The 21,722-nt window shown below is 39.1% G+C and overlaps 2 protein-coding genes across 2 annotated transcripts; both read right to left on the bottom strand.

Moving 5' to 3' along the window:
- Positions 1 to 2,968: 2,968 nt before the first annotated feature.
- On the bottom strand, positions 2,969 to 5,254 carry mc1r (melanocortin 1 receptor). The gene is made up of 2 exons (XM_046864979.1): positions 4,913 to 5,254; positions 2,969 to 4,721 (listed from the first exon to the last, which is right to left on the bottom strand). Exon 2 carries the CDS (start codon positions 4,692 to 4,694, stop codon positions 3,753 to 3,755), a length of 942 nt encoding a protein of 313 aa, XP_046720935.1. The 5' UTR covers positions 4,695 to 4,721; positions 4,913 to 5,254; the 3' UTR covers positions 2,969 to 3,752.
- A 2,884-nt stretch (positions 5,255 to 8,138) lies between these two features.
- tcf25 (transcription factor 25 (basic helix-loop-helix)) lies at positions 8,139 to 20,377 on the bottom strand. The gene is made up of 18 exons (XM_046865175.1): positions 20,049 to 20,377; positions 18,963 to 19,043; positions 18,386 to 18,463; positions 17,981 to 18,108; positions 16,752 to 16,817; positions 16,463 to 16,545; positions 15,897 to 16,027; positions 15,715 to 15,814; positions 14,344 to 14,437; positions 13,280 to 13,372; positions 13,018 to 13,123; positions 12,255 to 12,414; positions 11,728 to 11,815; positions 11,484 to 11,642; positions 10,736 to 10,826; positions 10,486 to 10,565; positions 9,174 to 9,249; positions 8,139 to 8,757 (listed from the first exon to the last, which is right to left on the bottom strand). Exons 1-18 carry the CDS (start codon positions 20,274 to 20,276, stop codon positions 8,590 to 8,592), a joined length of 2,010 nt encoding a protein of 669 aa, XP_046721131.1. The 5' UTR covers positions 20,277 to 20,377; the 3' UTR covers positions 8,139 to 8,589.
- Between the last annotated feature and the right edge of the window lie 1,345 nt (positions 20,378 to 21,722).

The following is a 21,722-nucleotide window of genomic DNA, read 5'->3' as shown; positions in this document are numbered from 1 at the left end:
TGGTTCAGCTCAGGAACCTCTAAATGCAGTACAGACCTGAGTACTGAATGTTACGTGAGTCAGGGAGGAAATCGAGGCCATTCATTACTGCATTCCACAGGCAGGAGGGTCATATGTCTGCTTTGGCAGATTATGAAACAGAAAAAGGATCAAAATGTACAAAAATGAATGTAATAGGGACACAAACAGAATATCATTTCTACACTGTAATTTGTTTAACCCAGCCAATAGCCAACAGGGTACCGGTGAGAATTGGGCTACTGTTGGCCGAAGGAGAAGAAGGAGAGGAGGAAGACATCTACAGAGACGGCAGGGAAAGGAGAAGTGGAGGAGAGTGGAGGTTCGGGTTGGTACTTTAAATGTTGGTACTATGACTGGTAAAGGGAGAGAGGGAGCTGATATGATGGAGAGGAGAAAAGTAGATATGTTGTGTGTTCAGGAGACCAAGTGGAAAGGGAGTAAAAGCAGGAACATTGGAGGTGGATTTTAACTGTTCTATTATGGTGTGGATGGAAAGAGAAATGGTGTAGGGGTGATTCTGAAGGAAGAGTACAGTAAGAGTGTAGTGGAGGTGAAGAGGGTTTCTGATAGGGTGATGAAAGTGAAGCTGGAAGGTGAAGGGGTGATGATAAATGTCATCAGTGCTTATGCTTCACAAGTGGGTTGTGAGATGGAGGAGAGGGAACATTTCTGGAGTGAGTTAAATGGAGTGGTAGAAGGTGAATCTAGGGATGAACAATTGGTGATTGGGGCAGACTTTTATAGGCATGTAGGTGAAGGGAACAGAGGTGATGAGGTGATGGTAGGTATGGCCTTAAGGAGAGGAATGTGGAAGGGCAGTTGGTGGTAGATTTTGCTAAAAGGATGGAAATAGCAGTGGTGAACACTTATTTTAAGAAGAAGGAGGATCATAGGGTAACGTATAAGAGTGGAGGAAGGTGCACACAGGTGGACTATGTTCTCTGCAGGAGATGCTACCTGAAGGAGATTGGAGACTGTAAGGTGTTGGCAGGGGACAGTGTAGCTAGACAGCATCGGAGAGTGAAGACAGAAAAAATAATAAGATGGTGGAAACTGAAGGAGGAAGACTGTAGTGTGAAGTTCAGGGAAGCGGTCAGACAGGGGCTCGGTGGTGGTGAAGAGGTGCTGGATGATTGGGCAACTACTGCAGGAGTGATGAGGGAGGCAGCTAGAAAAGTACTTGGTGTGCCATCTGGAAATAGAAAGGAGGACAAAGAGACATGTTGTGCTGTGTGGACATGTTTAGGATAGATGCAGTGGAGTTTTTAACCAGGTTGTTTAACAAGATTCTGGAAGGTGAGAAGATGCCTGAGGAATGGAGAAGGAGTGTGCTGGTACTGATCTTTAAGAATAAGGGAGATGTGCAGATCTGCTGTAACTACAGGGGAATAAAGTTGATCAGTCACACCATGAAGTTATGGGAAAGAGTAGTGGAAGCCAGGCTGAGAGAAGAGGTGACCATCTGTGAGCAGCAGTATGGTTTCATGCCGAGGAAGAGCACCACAGATGCCTTATTTGCTTTGAGAATGTTGATGGAGAAGTATAGAGAAGGTCAGAAGGAGTTGCATTGTTTAAGCAGCTTTACAGAATTTAACAGTTAAGGTGAATGATGTGTATTTATTCCTGATGAGCAGCCACGGCGACTGTAGCAAGGGAAAACTCCCTTAGATCTTATGAGGAAGAACCTTGAGAGGAACCAGACTCAAAAAGGGAACCAGACTCATTTGGGTGATATCAAGAGTGTGATTTTAAATCTTTAAACAATACAGAACACTGGAGAGTGAGAACATGAGCACTGGAATGTAAGATTATGAGTAATGTCCTTTCTACAAGCTTTTACAGTCATTTGAGATTATAAGACCAGGAGCTACTGAGAAACTCATAAAATAGCTCAACATTTTAACACTTTTCATGAACAATGAACAAGTTTATTTTCTATACAAGGTCATGTGATCCCTGTTTTTAACTCAGCAAACTGCCTTGTGAGTTTGAACCTCTTTGACCTTTTCATGCCTTAAAACGATTTTAAACGCCTCAAATAAATAAACGAGAATGTCAACGTGGATGCGAACATTAGAGGTTGGTAAAGCAGATACTCTTACTAAACTCACATTACACTTAAACTCAATTACCAATATATATTTAATATTTAACAGTGACTCTGAATTGATAACAACCACATCGATGAGTGTCACATGAAAGGGCTAAATGAACTGTTCCTGCCCCTGAGCAAGCAGTCATGTGAAGGAAGCTTCTGTCTGATTTTTCTAAATGACCGAAACAAAATCCAGTTAAAAATAAAGTGCGTATATACCTAATCTTTGTAAGATCTGGAGTATTTATTACGCCTGCACAGCCACAGGGTGTACAGATCAAAACGCTTTCCAACACTCACTATATTCAACATGGTGGCTAAGACATATGAAAACATGTCTATTTCACCATTTATTCACAAACAAACAGCCCTATGAAATATCGAACATGGAGGTGCAGCTTACAAACCAACCAAAAATTATTAAACTTATTTTGTCCGCATTGCATATATATTATGTGTAAGGTTTTTTTAATGTAACTTTTATTGTGACTTGGGAGAGTTTTCTGAAGTGTGCTCTTCACACCTATTCAGCTAAGACTTCTTTTTCCACACAGCGTGGATCTGACCACAATCTATTTACTGCCTTAATAACGTTGCCCACAGCATCATCTTGTGATGAGGTCTAACTGAATCTAACAAAAGGATGATTTATATTTCAAAGTAGCAGAAGAATTAGCACAAAAATATTAATGGAAAAAGAAAAAAAAGCAACAAAGCAATGGTGCTTTTCCAAAAAAAGATTTGTGTTCGCAGGGCAACATTTGTTCATACCACATGACTGAATGACTCGGCTTTGTATGTGTGTGTGTGTGTGTGTGTGTGTGTGTGTGTGTGTGTGTGTGTGTGTGTGTGTGTGTGTGTGAGGGAAAGAAAGATTGGAGTTGGTGATGTGTTAGTACCGGAGAAGTTCTGGAAAAAATTCATAAATTAATTAATACTTTGTTAATGTAGTAAAAGTTTATAAGAAATACTAAAACAAAAATACCTGTTTCAGACTCAATAACTGCTTCTTTATAAAAAAAGTCTTTTTACAAGCCGATCCTGACCCACTTGCTTTAAAGGCTCATAAAGGATTCCCTCATACACAATCGCTTGATGATTATAATACATTTTCCTCACAAGTAACAAGGCATCATCTTAATAAACATTTTAAACCGAATACAAGCCTGAATACAGTTTTTACTGAAGTGAAATCTCCATTTGTTCGATTCTTTTCTCAACATACAAATCTGAATTTTTTTGCAAGAAAAAAAAAAAAAAATCCAAATAAATCTCAGCTGAAGTGTCAGGAAAAGAATAAGAAGGGGTTTATTTGAGCATTATGTATAGTGTTATACGGACAACATCAAAAGTCCCTGCAGACGAACTGGATTTTAAAATCACCCTTAATCAAAGACAATGTTCAATAAGAATCCAGCATTTGGTTTGTTATTCAAATTCAACACTAAGTTCTGTAATAAGACAAGCAGAGTTTTTCCTCCACTTCAGTTTGCATAATTTTAGTCTTTTTTCAAATATATAAATAATGATCCAATTAAGCTGTATTTAAATGTAAGAGTCAGGCATCTCTCCGGCATGCTCGCGGCCTTTACGGGCGTAAACTGTACACAGTTCTACTCTTTTGTCTCGATAAATCTTACATAACAAAACACCAAGAGCACAACACGATCTCCTTAAGTGTCTTGCGCAGTTCTTGACTCCGGTAGGCGTAAATCAATGGGTCGATTAGAGAGTTGCATATAATGAGGATTAAGAAGAGGTTGAAATGACTGAAGTAGCACTTGCAATAAGGGTTTGTTGGACACGTCAGGATTAGGATCAGATGCAAAAAGAACGGACCCCAGCAAATGATAAAAACCCCCAACAGGATGGTTAGCGTGATGGCGCCTTTCATGCTGGTGGCCTGGCGCCGGTTTTTGTCGAGCGCCATGATGCGTTTGGAGTGCACGTGCGCCAGGATGAACATGTGCAGATAAAGGACGGCCGTAAAAACCAGCGTGACGCCGAAGAAGGCCACAAGGCAGGCGATGACGGCGTTGTCGGTGTGGTAGATGATGAACAGCGAGCTGGAGGTGATGCTGGTCAGCCAAACGATGGTGATGATGGTGACGGCACGCTGGGTGGTCATGATGCTGTGGTAGCGCAGGGCGTAGAAGATGGTGATGTAGCGATCTGCCGCGATGGTGCACAGGAAGGACAGCGAGGAAACCACAGAGCTGCAGATCATGATGTCAATGACGTTGTCCAGGTGGCGCAGCATCCTTGTCGTGACGCTCAGAAGCCCGTGGTCTGTGAGAAGCATGAACAACGTCTCCACCACGTTGCTTACGCTAACCAGCATGTCAGACACGGCAAGGCAGCAGATGAAATAATACATGGGAGAATGCAGGTTTCTGTTCTTAATGATGGCTGCAATAACCAGAATGTTCTCCACCAGGCTTATTAAGCCTAGCATTAGGAACAGTTCCTGAGGAATCATGATCTGGGCAATGCCTGTCATGTTAATGTCACTGGGGGTCACGTTGAGGGTGATGTTGTCCATGTAGTCAATACTCAGGCTGGGCTCCATGGTGCTCATGCTGAAACAGTGGTTTGTTTCTTTAATCTGTAGCATATGGAGACAAAACAAAAATAGATAAACAAAATAGATCAACAAAAAAAACCCAGAAATCATGTGAGTAAAAATAAAGTCATGAAATTACATTCACATTGAACAAAATCAATGGTCCTAAATCAGAACCCTGACACTTATCAATATCGAAATGTTGCAAAAATGATTTTAAACTTTTTTCCTACCTTTATACTGAGGTTAAATCCACAAGAAAATGTGCAAGTTCTCTCACTTTATGAATTTCTTCCTTTGTTTTAATTTTCTGAATGATAAACAGCCCACTTATAGTGTGACCGCCTCCCAGACATGTTCTAAATGTCCATTACTGGGTTGCGGTTTGTTAACATGTGGATGAAGAAGCCTAATGCATTCGTGTCCCTTCTGGTAAACCTAAACGGATAAAAGTTCAGGGTTTGGTTTTGAAAGGAATGATGTTTGCTGCTGTTCTAAATGTTGCTTTTAAAATAAACGAACTCCTCCTTTTCTCATGCTAAAAATTAACAGAGCGTGAGAGGGGGAGTGACAGAGAGAGAGAGAGAGAGAGAGAGAGAGAGAGAGAGAGAGAGAGAGAGAGAGAGAGAGAGAGACTCGTGGCTAACGTTTTGTCACATTCCTCAGAGTTTAAGAGATTATGTCGTTAAATTGGTGGTTCTGATAGCTCAGTTTTAATAGACATAATAATACATTAAAAATGAAAGAAACTAATCACTAATAAAAAAATCACATTTTATCCAAATATATAGATTTAAAATATTAATTTTTAATATCCATTCACTATACATATATGTATTGCATAACGTAGGTTTATATAATGTATGTACTGTACATCTTCAGTATATTATGTATATATAAGATATACAGTATATATAAGATGTGATCAGACTGCCTCTCACCCTCACAGTCAAACATGGAGGTGGAAGCTTAATGGTTTGGGGTTTTGGAGCAGGGAAGTTTGGATACTTATTCCAGAAAGGGAAAGAAAAACTGAACCAACATGGCGACCATTCCATATTTCAACACCATGCAACTCGGTCTGGACTGCGGTTCATTGGAACCAACTTTACCGTACAACAAGACGATGACTCAAAGCATACGTCAATATAGAGTATATACTGTACATATCCATCAAATGATCATATCAGTGTGTGTACAGACCTCAAACAATAATATAATTGTCACTGTTCAGTTCAGTTATTCACGGCTAGTACAATAGATCTCATAAATTTTAGAAAAGACATGTTTGGTGCGCATTCAGATGTTTATGGATTAATGACCCTAATTCGCAGAACTTTATGTAAGAAAACACACAGTGTTCAAGTAAATAATAGGCAAAGTCTTTGCTAAGAATCCCAGTTTACTAACGTACAGAGCATTGATTCTGTGATTGCGACTGTTAAGGAGAAAATGCCCCAATTAAATCACTTTCATGGCTATAAAGAGAGAAAGGTTAGATAATGATGATGCCTGGAGCCATTTATGTAAGTCATTGGAAACAGCCTTGTATAACACCACCACCAACAACAACAAGTATGTAGTGTTAAAATGCTGTGTACATAAAGACTTAAAAAAAAAGGATGGAAGCACTCTCAGTTTCTTTGTAATATGACAATGTGAATTTTATTATACTTCAAGAGAGAGAAAAAAGTGAGACTTCAAAAAAATCACAATTAAAATTAATGATTTGAATGTTTGTTTATAATTTTATAATTTTATGATTATATCAATTGGCCCATAGTAAAACCTTTTAAACATAGACATTAAAGATTGTTTTATTTGGATTTATAATGACAGGCCTATGCCTTCACCCCCCTACAAAAAAAAAAAAAAAAAAAGCAAATAAAATTAATGCATATTGGCATTCTGAATAATCCTGACTAAATTATGTAAAAAAAAAAATCAAATCCTTTGCCTCACTTGAAAATGCTATTGAGGATGCTATTGTGAGATCAGAGCGCTATAGCAGCAAGATCTTCCTCTCCAAAGCATGTAAACCAGACCTCCAAGGAGCTCACTTTGAGCACAGAGGCATCGCCATGCTGGAACAGGTTTTGGGTTTCCAAGTTTAAATGAATGCAATTTTTTTTATTATAGCGCCATCTAAAGACGTCCTGTACAAATAAATGCCTCCAGCTGTGTGGTAACAGTTTGGAAAAGAACCACATATAGCAGGAAAGTTCAGGTGACCCAATACTTTTGGAAATATAGTGTATTGTGATATTCCTTGTTCTATACTGCTGCCCATATCTGTGTTTTGTAGTGAAAAGACTTGTTTAGGATTTAAAGTGATGAAAAATATAAAAAAGACAAAGCGCCGAATGAACTCTTTTCACACTCTGCTGTTAATCCATTAAAAATGGAATTAGATTCATGGCCTGAATCACATGCCATTCGTCTGCACCATGTTCGAGCAGAGGATCAAAAGCTGAATAGACGTCTCTCTCTGACACGACTGGATATGACTGAAGAAACGGCATACGTTTGAGGACAAAGCCTGGAGGTCCACTTGTTCCAAGTATTTCTCATGACATTCGCTTGAGCTCCAGGTGGATTGGAAAACAAAGCTGCAGTTCACAACAGCTTTCCGACCAACATTTGCACCATTGTGCATGTGATTTCTTCTGCAGGATACAAATCCAGAAGACCACCTCCTGCACTTTGAGGTTTCTCAGACATTTTTTTGTTTTACTAAAGCAAACTTTGAGATTTACTGCATTTTTTTTCCCCCTTACAAAACTTGAAGAGCGAGATCATATAAAACCTATATGATTAGATTAAATCACTTTCGAATAGAGCATTCAAGGAAATAGTATATGCGGTATTGCAAAAAAGTGAGTGCACCCCTTAGCTACCATTTTAATAGAATCTTCTCATGGGACAATACTATAGAAATGAAACTTGGATATATTTTAGAGTAAATCCAAGTTCAAATTTGGTGCTTTATGTACAATTCTCTCATACTGACCACTGGATGTTCAACATGGCACCTTATGGTAAAGACTCTCCGAGGATTAGACAATTAGAATGGTTGCTGAGGCGATAAGAAGATCAGTAACACCCTGAAACTGAGCTACAGTACAGTGGTCAGTTTGTGATAAGTGTATTGTGTAATAATTAAGGAATAAACTACTTTCTTGAGGTAGTCTCGAAAACTTTTGATATTGCCTGGTACTATTATTCACTTCTGACAGGTTGCTCCTCTGCCTCATGAAGCAGTTTCTGTCTTTGCTAGGAAATAAAAGTCAGGATGACGTCACACTAGTCTCAATGAACCCACACTGGCTGCCTATTAAGTTCTGCATAGAATGAAATGTTTCGCTTATGACGTTTTCTATACAACTCTGAGTAATTAAGCTCAGGCATATCGCATGGAAAGCCGATGTGAGGGGAAAAAAAAAATAATTCAATACCAAACCAGGCAAGAAACTCTTTTAATGAAAATATGAATTTAACAGTAGGATCATTTATAGCTCAATAGATGACTTGGATCACGCCATGAGAGGAAATTGTGCAAAGTAATGACATCTGATATTCAACCTAGTGTTTGTTCAAATCTAGAAACCAGTGTTGGGTCCTTGAGGAACACCGTTACCCCTCAGCTGCTTAGCGTACAAGCTCAGATTAAGACCATTATGTTTTATCTCTTTTGCTCTAAATTTAAAATAAAAGCATCTAACGAGCTCAGATTTACAGTCTGGAAGATTCAGCATACTCACGAATCAATCAACAATTCAGGTTTAATCTGGGAAGGAAACAAAAGGATAGAAATTTCTGTGAATGTACAGGTTTCTTGTTTTCCACCTCAACCTGCTACTCCATTGTCTTTTTGCTATCATTTTTTTCTCTCCTGCTCTCATTCCATGATTCAGTCCCACTCCTCCTCGTCTCGGTCTACGTCATCATCCCTCGGAGGATCCTGAAATTGGATGTTAGCTAACATGTCCCTCATGGCCACCATCAATCGGTTCACTTCCTGGTTCAGTTCCCGACCTGCACGTGCCACTTCCAGGTCATCCTCAGGCCGCTGTTCACCCTGAAATAAGAACAAATCTGTTTGAGGACGTTTTAGGACTTGTTGTTTCTCACTGCAACATTTTTTGCCACTTGTGGATTTATATGTTGTTGTATTTCCTACAAACCAAAAAACAGCTGATAAATGACCAAATATTAATATTTACAGTATATATTGAAATACATACCATGCCTTTGAACTTCTTATTACATTTATTTCTGTCTGCTAGATGGCGCTGCACTGCTACTGTCATTGTTCTTATGGTACTGTTTTGCGCATCAACCATTTATGATGCAATAAAGTGACAAAACTTCTATACACATAGGCCTTGTGTTCACCTAATGGGCATCTAAACTAAGCCAAAGAATTTTATGAACCAAACCATTCTGTCTCCTGAAAGTCAGAGAAGGTGTATGTGAAGAGGAGCGATCACTCACCTGCAGGTTGAAGTTGGGTAACAAAGAGCGGAACAAGAGCGACAAAGTGCTCTCATTCGAGGCATTCGGATTCTGCCTAGAAAGGGTTTAACAAAAAGCTAAATGAATATACTGTATCTTTCTTGAAAAATATTACACTACATATCCAAATAGACAAAAAAAACTTATAAAGGATATAACACTTGAAATGAGTTGAAATTTGTATTAAATTTAATGTTGTAGTAAAACAAGTCTGATTTCCTGTTATCAGTATGTTAGAGCAGCTATAAACCTAAAGTTAAAAGCTCAGCGTTATTAAGCACCCAATACCACCAAGTTGGTGCCATGACCCCAGCATCCAAACTTCCGGCTGCTCCCATTAGGGGTCGCCGCAGCAGCTCATGTCTCCACTTTACTCTGTCCTCTACATCTGCCTTTTTTCAAATTAACCTGAACCGTCTGTCAACCTGTCCATCACCACTGCAAACACGAAAGGGCTCAGAGCCGATCCTTGATGCACTTTCACCTCCACCTTAAACTAGTCTGTCACTCCTACTGCTCCACATACATATCCTGCACCACCCTCACATACTTCTCTGCCACACTGGACTTCCTCATACAATATCACAACGCCTCTCCACCCTGTCGTACGCTTTCCTGTGAGCTTGTGGACATTAATAACACTCTTGTAGCTGAATTAAAGTCAGGTACTGATGTACGTGAGGTGAGGAGGCCTGGGGTGCAGTCAGGCCAAGCAGATTTGGGTTTGAAATTAATTATACATGTTAGAGTGTGTTCTTGGTTTGAAATTCATATTGATTTACAGAGATGGATTATCAGAGTTACATATGGAGCCAAGAATGGTCAGATTTGTGGTCATTTTGTTGTGTTGCATAACTTTCAGCCACAGATAAATACAGATCAAAGTAAACAGGCTTTCTGTCCAAAACTTTGGGAAATTCCTCTCCTCTCCTTTAATCGCATTTGGTGGCACCGAGATGTTCTCAGGGAACAAAATCAATCTTTCAACTCTTATTTAGCTTATTTACATGCATCACAAGACCCGTTTATATGCTTGCTCTCTCTCTCTCATATACACACATGAGGAAAGAAAAGGGAGTCAATAAAAGTCTATACAAAGTCTAAAAATAATGTATACTACAAAAAACATTGAAAGATCGACCCTGGTGTGAGGAAGGCCAGTAATCTTCAATCCTTTAAATTCAGGCTTAGCTCTACGTGCAGCATTCAATCACTCAGAAATTACAACGATTCGTTCCTGCATTGTAACGTGGGAGTGAGAAATGAAATAAACAATGTGAGATGGCTGTACCTCTCCGGCCTGGTGTAGGAGACGACAGAGTCTAGAGGAGGAAGTGGATCGTAACTCATCACTGGTTGTGTGGTCACTTCCTGTGTGTATTGGTGGGTGGGTGGGTGGGTGGGTGGATGGTTGTTTGAGAAATAGCATGAATGACACAAATGTATTTTAATACAGCATACAAACAAATCAATAATGATGACACTGTTGACATTCGTATATATATATACTGTATATATAAAACAAAATGTAAAATATTCACCAGAGGCAGTGCAGACGTGGCCTCCTTAATCTCTGAAAGAAGTACGTGTCTGTGAATGTTCCTGGGAGCGCTTTGGTATCTCTGCTTCCTCCTGAATGTGAGAGAGCACGTATAAAACACATGCACACACTCACACCATTGCATACAGACACAAAATACACTATATGGACAAAACTATTGGGACACTGGACATTTCCACCCACATGTAGATCGTCTTCAAAATGTTAGAACTTAGATGGAGGCAGACGATCGTTGAGGACGCATTAAACTTTTCCCACCAACATCAGTACCTGACTTTACTAATTACTGAATGAATCTCATCCAAATCTCCACAAGCACCTTACCAAAAGAGTGGAGATTATTAGAAGAGAAAATGTATTTAATATTAATAATAAAAAAAATACATAGCAATCTTATAGCCGGCTCTCTACAAATCTTTGTCCTCATAGTGTAGGTCTTTTTGCTAAAATATTTCCAGCACTGTGGCTGAGGAGTCAAACCACTAGACAGTGAAAACAGAGAGAATTCAAACACTTGCTAACAATGAATGCTGTGTGCTATTTAAAAAGAAAGAAAAACTGTGTTCAGCCAGAAGAAATATCATGTCCTTTTGTCCTTTTTTAGAAACGATTTATTTTTAGAAAAATAATAATTCATAATAATATCTATAATTATCCCTTGTACACCTAAACACGTGAGGGTCTAACTCAGAGGCCCAGCAGTAACATCATATTTCTAAGCTTCTTACTTGTTCTGGCAGTCTTCCACCAGTGGGTCCTTATCGTTGACTCTCCTCATCACCTCCTGAACGTTTCCCTCTAACCACAGCATTACTCCTGCCTCCTTCCACAGGCTGTGACAGCGGCCCACGTACAGACCCATGAGCTCAGACAAAGCAGGAGGCTGCCTGAAATAAGCAAATACCTGTTATTAATTGAATCTAATCTCAACATTAGATTAAACACAGAGACAGCGAGGGCATGGATAGGTACCCTAAACGGCTCTTGACACCAAAGAATGCATGGGAGGACACGGTAGAGTCGGGCTGGACCGAGCACTGGTCCAACAAAGGCATCAGCACTGCAAAACACACACACGGATACACACGCAGGATCAAAAGCTGTTGTTAAATGCAGTCTTAGGTGTCATCACGCCATAATAACAGCATCAGCCTGACCAAGTGAGGTGGTTTTGAGATCACTGAGAATCACAGCGAATTTAAGACATTTTAAGGTGAGATAGAGTGATCATGTGATCAATTGGTAAAAAAAAAAATTAATAATAATAATAATAATAAAAAAACAGATTTCCTATGATCGTGGTCAAAATTAGCCGGATACACGTGAAACAACAATGGTGTTGTTAATTAAAATTCCAGTGAAAGTCACAAGAAAGTTTTTTTTGTGCACCAATGCTGTACCACAGCACCTTCTGGAACAACACTATTACTTAAGTGTGTAAGTTTGTGTCACTATGAATCAGAATGCCATTTAACAGTGTGTTTGTGTGCGTTTGTCACCTCCAGGAAAGAAGATGAGAGCATCCTGCAGCATCGTGTCAGATCTGAGCTTCATGCGCTGGCTCTCTTCAGGAGTCATTTCCTCTTGCTGACTCATGTGGTAGCATGCTAGGGCTACTGAGAGGGCAAAGTTGGGCAGCTGAGAGAGATTCCGATGTACCTAAAAGAATTAACGAATATACCACAATATTGTTTATTGATAATGCTCTTTTCCAAAATTCCCTTCACTAGAACTAGGAGACCCAAACTATGAAGATATGGTTTACATGCATTGGAGTGGAAGATCTCCTGCTATATTGCTATTAACCCTACTGAAGACCTTTGGGATGAATGTGAACACTGACTGCACCCCAGGCCTCCTCACCTCACCTACATCAGTACCTAACTTTACTAACACCCCTTGGGTGTGGCTGTATGAATCTTCACAAATCTCCATAAGCACACTCCAAAAGCTAATGGAGCATCTTTCCAGAAATGTGGATGATAAAAACAGTGAATGGGAAATAAATGTGAAATAGGACCTAAATAAAGCAATCTTATGGTCAGGTGTCCACAAACTTTTGTAGTATATAAATGATTAAAAAAAAATTGTAAATGTAACTGTGGTGAAAGAGGAATAAAGCACTTCTGAAAACCCCTGGGTGTAGCATCAATCTGCTTCATCACATCGTCCAGTCGTTGATTATTTTCCTACATCAGCACACAGACAAATGCTTTATTCTTAATGGGAAACGTGTCGAGATGAGATCCGGGAATGTCTTACCTCCCACTCATCATACAGTCGGATGAGAAACGTGTATTCTCGACAGCGCAGACACAGAAAATCGACCAGCAGCAGCATGCACAGAGGATCGTTATCCGGGTCCAGACTACGCACACAATGAGTCAGCAATCACAATATTAAAAAAATAAAAAAAATAGTGCACACTTTCCTGATATTTACAGTCGATTAATAAATGAGTGCATAACAAACAAGGTATAATATAAAACAAAAACAAGTGTAAGAAATCCTTAAAGAGCTGTACCTCAGGATGAGCTTGCAGTACTCCAGAGCTGTGCGTGGACATCCTCTTTTCTCCAGGAACATCATGTGCTTGTAAACTGCCAGATAAAAAGCTCTGAACAGGAAGGAAAGATGGAGAAAGAGAGAAAGTGTGAAAAAAATTTGGAAACAACTAGACTTTTGAGACAGTTTCTTTGATTTCTCTGGTACAAACTCAGTAAAAGGTTAAAACACACAAGAATTGGACAGTGAATGACTGGGCTCTAACTGAAGAACTTCTGTAAGAGGGAGAACATGAGAGAAGATATGATCTCACCCCCACAGTCACACATGAAGGTCTAAACTTAATGGTTTGGGGTTGTTGTAGAGCAGGAAAGGTTGGAGACTTATTCCAGAAATTGAAAGGAATCCTGAATCAACATGGCTCCCATTCCATATTTCAACACCATGCAACTCCATCTAGACTGCGGCTCATTGGAACCGACTTCACCATACAACAGGACGATGAGCCGAAGCGTATGTCTGAACTCTATAAGCGTTAGAGAGCAAACAGCCGTCCGGAGTGATATCTATCATGAAACGACCTGCGCAGTCACCACAGCTAAATCTTACTGAACTGCTCTGAGATGATCTGGAGCAAAAGAAAGAAATCTCCAACTAGTAAAGAAACATCTTTGAGTTTGACAAAGTATTTCAGTTAATGTTTGTAGAAACAACTTTCCGGATCCCGAGAGTGTGTAAAGCTGTTCTTTATGCTAAGGGAGGATTTTTTTTCCAATGAAAATAAAGCAGAACATCTGGACATCTAAATATTTGTTTGTAGACAATAATAGCTCCAAAAGTTTAAATAAATGTATAACGTCTGACCATTTGTTTGCATCAGTTCCAAAATACATTCATTAAAAAGTTTAAAAAATATTTACAATTATTCTGCTCAGTCGCTTGAGAGCTTCCAATAATTCAGGAGTTAATTAAAGCTTTTGTGGTGGTGTGTGTGTGCAATTTATTTTAGAATGCATCAGAAAAAAGGAACAGTAAGAGAACTATTGTGGTGGGGTTCAAAGTCCGAGGAAGAGCAGATCAAACCTGTTCTCAGTTCTTCGGTAGTCCAACCTGCTGGTCCCCGAGGTGAGGCTGAACACCGAATGGAATGCACACTCGAAGTTGTACAGAGCCCTCTCTGATGACAATACACAAACAAAAAACACAGCAATAATTGATGATATTGATCAATCAAAAGAAATCAAAGAAAGAAAGAAAAAGAAGAAATGATCTGATTCAAGAAAAGATGAAACAATGATGAGTGAAGAGAACATTCAGAACTAAGAGCTGAATCCTGCCTATCCAGGAGCACTCGCTTGCTCTTTAAAACCACTAACATACATGTGTGTGTGTGTAAAGTCGGGAACTGATGTGGGGGAGATGAGGAGGCCTGGGGTGCAGTCCCACAGGTGCTCAGTTGGGTGGAGGTCAGAGCTCTAAAGCAGGACCTTTTCCATTCCGACCCATATCTTCATATAGTCTGGGTCTCCTAGTTTAAATGAAGGGAAATTTTTATTCTACAACATCTGAAACATCTGATGGTTCATGTTTTAGAAAAGATAGTATTGTTAAGCCACATACCACAGGACACTCTGGGAATACATAAAATGCTATAGGCAGGAGAGGATCCCTTATTATAATATAATATAAATAAATAAATAAATACTAAAGGACTTAACAACTGGACAGTCTGGGAAATCAACTCCTCACTCAGATTGATCCAGAAAAGCTGATTTAATTAGATAATCATATCACCAGTCAGCAAAAGACACCACATGCAACAAATTAAAGTCCTGTAGAAATGTACAAAGAGTCCAAATAAATCTGAACAACGCAGGTTTATGTGTAATCCATTAAAATAGAAATACACATGGTTCTTTTTTTATTATTCACTTATTTTACTTAGGAATATTACAAACATTACCCCAACTACAAAGAGAGACAAGACATTTTTTTACTATCTGGACACGATGCAAACTGGAATTCACCCCTCCCATCCCAGCTAGTCTGTCGGCTCCTTGACAAGATGGAGTGGTTCATAGACTCTTTATTAATAAGGGATTACAAGCAAATTGGTACATAAATGAGAAGAAACCAAAATGCCAGGTTCTTAATAAATATCGATTTGAGGCCATTTTCTCAAACAAAAAGATTCTGTGAACTTCTGTCTCCAAGGTTATTTTTAACCGATATGTTCCATGAGGGCAGACTAAAAAAATCTAACTGTATAAGAGTTTTTGTGCAAATCTGAACATCAAATTTAAGCATCAAATTTAATTACATTTGGAGCAAATTGCATGATGTAATTATCCACTGTATGATAATTAGGTTAACTTGATAGCTAAGTAGGAATGTGAGGAAGTAAGAGTGGAAAAGAATTGAAAGAAAAAAAAAAATTTTCAGGAGATATCTCACCGATCAGGTCTCTGGCCGTCTCCTGGTCCTCTTGTATGCGACACACATCGGAGAGTTGCAGCAGAGAGTCAATGTGGTAGGGGTTAAGCTGTAGCAGGGCCTGTTTAGGGAGAATCATTTGACTTATATAATTTATAATGTATTCTGAGAAGCATAATGTACACAGGCCCTGATTTCTTTACCACAATATTATTAGGATCCATAGATTCCACAGCATCGAAGAACTTGAACTGGACTTGCTGGTAATCGCGACTGTGTTCAAACGCAAAAAAGTGAAGGTTGTCTTTTGACTCCAGCAAATGCATAGAGATTCCTTGAGGAGGGAAGAATCAATCAGTAAGATTCAAGCAGATGCCATGTAGATATAATATTTATATACATAAAAAAATATACCATATGAAACAAGGTTTTTTGAGAAATTTGTTACTACAAAGTTAGATGCACGCAATTGTATAGAATGTCAGAAGACTGGAGGTTGTTATAAGAGCAAATGGAGACTAAATGTGGAATAGGAAAGAAAAAAAAAAAGCTGCATTAAACCCTAAATTCAACATACTACAGCATACACATGAAACAGCGCACCGAACCTCCAATACGACACAAAACCATTGGACGATAAACAGCTCAGAAAGTTCTGTATCAGAAATAGTAATAAGAAAGCAATTAATCAATTAAGAACTCCTGTAATCTCCATCCTCTAAACATCTACAGGCTTATAAACAAAAATCTGATCACTCTCAGGCTTTACCTGGACGACTAAAGCGAGGCCATGTGTCTTTAGGGGAGGTCATCCATGTGCTGCGATGGAACTGTCTCTGTCTTTGTCTGGGCCTGGATACACACACACACACACACACACACACACACACACACACACACACACACACACACACACACACCACACATGTAAAGTACCAACCATAAAACCCACTAAATGTGACGATGCACAAAATTCCCATTGTTTTCAACATTGAAGTAAAGCAGATTATATAGCAATGCTTATAAATGTTTACACATCCAAAAAAATAGGAACTAACCTCTGGTCTCCAAGCACAGCCCGAGCTCCAAAATACCTCTTTAGTTCAGTCTCAGGGTTAAGATTTCTACAAGACAGAAAGAGAGAAGAGATATTCTTCAAAGCTGAATAGACATGGCTTTAAATCTGGGTGCAGAAAAAGAAAGAACGACTTTTATTGGTGCTTTGAGTCCAATTCTCTCATACTGAACACTGGATGTTCAACATGCACCTCATGGAAAAAGAATCTCTGAGGAGTTGAGAACAAGGAACGTTGCTCTCCACAAAGATGCTGAGGCGATAAGAAGACCTGAAACTGAGTTACAATACAGCAGTCAGTTATACAGAGGTTTTCCAAGACGGGTTCCACTCAGAACAGACCTTGCAAGGGTCCATCAAAGAAGTCGAGTCTTCGTGCTGTGTGTCAGGTGCAGAAGCTGCTTCAAAAAAAACAGACGCATGAGTGCTGCAGCATTGCTTTAGAGGTTGCAGAAGTGGACGGTCCGCTTGTCAGTGCTCAGACTAAACACAGACTGCAACAAGTCGGTTTGCAGGCCGTCGTACCAGGAAGCCTCTTCTGAAGTTGCTCACAAAAAACCCAGCAAAAGCCCTGAAGACAACTAGTCCAAGAATTACTGGAAACATGTCCTGTGGTCTGATGAGACTAAAATAAACTTGTTCGGCCCAGATGGTGTCCAGCGTGTGTGGTTTGGTGTGGTGAAATTGTGTCTTGCCTACAGTCAAGCATTGTGGTGGTAACATCATGGTCTGGGGCTGCATGAGTGCTGCTGGTACTGGAAAGCTGCGGTTCATTGAGGAAAACATGGATTCCAACATGTACTGTAACATTCTGAAGCAGAACATGACGCCCTTTCTTCAGAAACTGGTCATCACTAAAAAACTTGCTGCACAGACCACACCCACTAGTAACAACAGCCTCATGTAATACATGCCCGCCGGAGAAGAACCTACAAGTAGCCTGAGTGACTCACTGAACATGAAGTAAATAAATCGGTGTCTGAATCATCAATCATCCGTATTAGTTGCAGGCTGGAAAACAGGAGTTTTGAAAAGGGGGGTGGGGCAAAAAAGGGAATTCCCTACATTATGTGTTTTATGTAATCAGATCAGAACAGGCTAAAGAAGTGTGAGAAGTCCTCAAAAGTGTCTTTGATAAAGCATGTGAATGTGAACCTGTATTTAAAATCAGACGATTACGATTTTAATCCAGTGCGAGGATAAAACCCTTACCTGTGTTCTACATAAAGCACAGGTCTGTGTCCTGAAACTCCACCATCCTCACTCTGAACAGACAAACTGTTCTCCTTCTCAATGCTCTCCAGCAACGCGTCAATGTCATCACCTTTAACTAGCTCCTCCTACAAACACGCACATATAAATACACATGTCCTGAAGAACCAGAAAGACAAATTATAAAGAGCACCTTATTTCTCAGGCTGGACACAAAATTATTTGTAAATTATTCACACAGGCTTCAGATTTCTGTGAGATTTGGCTTTTGACTATGCTACTAAACACCCAGTTGACCGTTCTAAAAACCAGCGACTTTACCAAAATGAGTGAAACATAAATCAGGACAATAACATCAATAATAATAATAAAAGAAAAAAACAAAAAAACTAAACACAATCATACCGGCGCCTCTGCGGCAGGAGCCTTTTTTCTCTTCTTCTTCTTTTTTTTCTTATGACTTGCCTTTTCATTTGAGTCAGACTGAAAAAGAAACAAGAGCGCTAATCAGTGAAACTCTCCATCAAGATTTTCATGTCAAGTCTAAAACAACAACTGAATTTCAAAGTGCCTATAATATATAAAGAATAAAAGCATTTGTTAACTGCAGTGTGTGTGTTTAAAAATGACCATACACTTTTTAATATATTATAGGAAAACTATTATTTATAGTACTTTTATGGAGTAAAGGTGGACAACATTTGAGTTATGATTCCGTATTTATGGCCCGTAAATTTACCCAGAATCTGCTGTTCCCTATAGTCATGACGGATACATAACTACAGACGTGGAGCACGAGGAATCGCCAATGTTTTCATAATAATTGTAATATTCCTTGCAACCAGCAGAGGGCAGTAATAATATAAACGTTTGCTTTAAGTAATAAATTGGACTACACTCAATAACTTGCTATTTACATAAAGTGATGACCAAACAGTCACTCAAACATACAGGTTTCGTTACATTTCAAATATTTACAGACCTTTTCTTGGTTTCCTGGTGCCGGGATGCTCTCCTCTTCGCTCTGCGTCTTGGTGCCATCGGGATCAGCAGCTTCACCAATCTGGAATTCAGTACACATGAACACAACTAAGTAAAGAGAACCATTAAAAAAAAATGTATAAAATAAAGGTAGAAGACAATGGCATAAGCTCAGCATATCTGTGTTGTACTGGAAACAAATATGATGTTTAAAATAGGATAAATTACGGAGCGTAGAATAAACAGTTGGCAGCAAACACACTATATAAAGTTTGATTACACATATCTTTGGCTCTATGGGACTATATACAATAAATGGACAAAAGTATGTGGACACCTGACCATAAGATTGGAACATCCCAAACTACAGCCCACCCCCTTACATTCGAAAAGGCCCTCTGAACAATGCCAGAGATATATTTTAAAGTTTAAGATATATATTATACTCATATCATATTGTATTTAATAATAAAGTTTGGCTTTCTAAACTAAAATGTCCCTTAGTTACTAATAGAGGTCGAGGCACCGATAGTTGCCTGTCGGTTATTGGCAAAAATCCATACCGATAGTTTTTCCGGCGGTCCGCTGTCATTACGAGAGCGGCCTCTAGAGGCGAATCACTGACACCACGTGTCGTTTGTTTCTATACGTGAAACTGCGAGCTGCACGGGATGCGCTATATTAAATGTATTAGTTATTAATTGTGTTATTATATTTAATAATGAATAATTTAATATGTATTTCATTTAGCACATTTTGTGATTCAGAACTGTTTTTTTTAATCAGTTGATTAATCGGCTATCGGCAAGTACGATCCATCCAATTAATACAATTAGTGTAAACTAATTTGTAACTAATTGTAATTACATGCACGTACAAATTTTTGCGTTGTAAATTTATTTTTTACGTATCTTCAAAATTATTTATACAATTATTTTTGATATTATCGATCAACACAAGGTTTGTATTTGTTTACACTTGAATACTAATAAACAGGGATTGAAACAGAATCAAAGAGCACTTGAAGGCAGCATGAAAAGAACCATGGCAGTGAAGAAAGTGTGTTAGACACTAGTTTATCTCTGACCAGTTCATAAATGTTGCTGATGTTTTTCTGATTTTTGTTCTTCTTCTTCGCTTTCCGGTTGGTGCTCCCTGTCGGCTGTAAGACTTCATCCTCCTGCTCTCCTTCACCTTCCTCCTCCTCTAAATCCCTTCCTCGACCTTCCACATCAGTCAGTTTCAAGTCTCGGATGTCTATGTCCTCCTGTCCGCGCTGTTTTCCCTTCAGTCTCCGCAGCGATCGGCTCGACATTTCCACACAAACCGGCTCTGAACAGCTTCTGCTGGGCCAAACAGAAGCACGACCACAACACACGCCTCTGATTGGACGCCCGTGCGGAAGCACTTGCTCCACCAAAGCGGACGCTGCGTCATCATTAAGCGCGCAGATTTTGCTTCCGGGATTGCGAGGCGTCCCGCATCTCTGAATTACGATTGGTTGTTTGCTGACAAAGATATCCAATAGTAATAGAGGGGGGGCGGGGTTTACATGGACGAAAAAAAAAAAACCTTGTACTTCATATTATTGTCCACTAGAGTGCATCGCGGTGCAGTTTTTTAATAACCCCAAATATTTGCACGCGTCCAAAAGTATATGGACATTTTTTGATAGATATAATCTATCTTTTCAAATATTTATCTTTCAGACAAAAAGACAGAAAGAGAGAGAGAGAGAGAGAGAGAGAGAGAGAGATCGAGGAGGCCTGGGGTGGATCCAGTTCATCCCAAAGTTGTTTACTGGGATTGGAGCTCCAGGTTCTGTGCAGGCCACTCAAGATCTTCCACTCCAACCAATGTAAAGCATATCTTCATATCTTCATGAAGATGGCTTTGTGCACAGATTGTACACACTGTCATGCTCAAGGCATGGGTTTCATTGATGAGAAGTTGTAAAACTACAGCACAAGACATTTAACACGATTGTACACTTTTAACTTTGTGGCACAACCACATAAGTGTGATGGTCAGGAGTACACATACTTTTAGCCGCACAAAATACCTAAAAATGAAATGAGTCACCTTGATATGAAACCATCAGCTGTGACACTAAACTAACAGAGGAAGTTCTAAAGGAACTCAAAAGTGAAAATTCATAAAAAACGTCTGTCAAAATCTGAAAGGTTCAAGACTAATGTTTCTGATCGCAGGTTCTAATATTTCACATGAATAAAACTATCACAAACCGATCATAAAATGGTTATTACAAAACGTAGCTTTTATTCGTATTCATTGTTTGGATATTCAAACCTTTTTTATGGGTCCAACTTTTCATCTTTGATTATTCGTTTAACATTATTTCCATCCATCCCAAATGTAGGAAGCACAGATATAATGAAAAACCACTGACTCAAACATTAACAAATTTTGCCACAAATCACTAACAATCGCTCTTCAGTAAGCCTTTTCTGGAAACAGGAGCCACTATATAATGTTTATCAATGGGGGAAATTTGTCTTCCATGAAAAAAAAAAACTTTCCAAACTTCTTCATGTTGTTAGATTTGTGTTCATATGGAGCTTCCTCTTTAATTTGGAGTACAAATTTCAATGTTTTAAATCTTGGAATTTCCAGTGCAAAACACAAAGACTGTCTCCGTCCTGCAATATTCCCAATGCTGAATTAGGATGTGTGTGTTGAAAATCATTTATCATTAGTTATTGTGGTTAAATAGCTTTTGAAGGTGTGAGGTTTGCCTTAG

This window comes from Silurus meridionalis, chromosome 13 (assembly GCF_014805685.1).
Source record: "Silurus meridionalis isolate SWU-2019-XX chromosome 13, ASM1480568v1, whole genome shotgun sequence".
NCBI lineage: Eukaryota > Metazoa > Chordata > Actinopteri > Siluriformes > Siluridae > Silurus > Silurus meridionalis.
Note: the sequence above shows the minus strand (reverse complement) of the source record. Positions and strands in the feature narration are given on the sequence as shown.

Bases quoted from the DNA above. Each gene is read 5' to 3' on its own strand.
- mc1r (XM_046864979.1), bottom strand. From the start codon at position 4,694: ATGAGCACCATGGAGCCCAGCCTGAGTATTGACTACATGGACAACATC.
- tcf25 (XM_046865175.1), bottom strand. From the start codon at position 20,276: ATGTCGAGCCGATCGCTGCGGAGACTGAAGGGAAAACAGCGCGGACAG. The intron at 16,028-16,462 runs GTAAAGCCTGAG...TCCCTCCTCAAG, and splicing joins GCCTCGCTTTAGTCGTCCAG to GAATCTCTATGCATTTGCTG. The intron at 12,415-13,017 runs GTAAGACATTCC...TAATTCTTTTAG, and splicing joins GACTGTATGATGAGTGGGAG to GTACATCGGAATCTCTCTCA.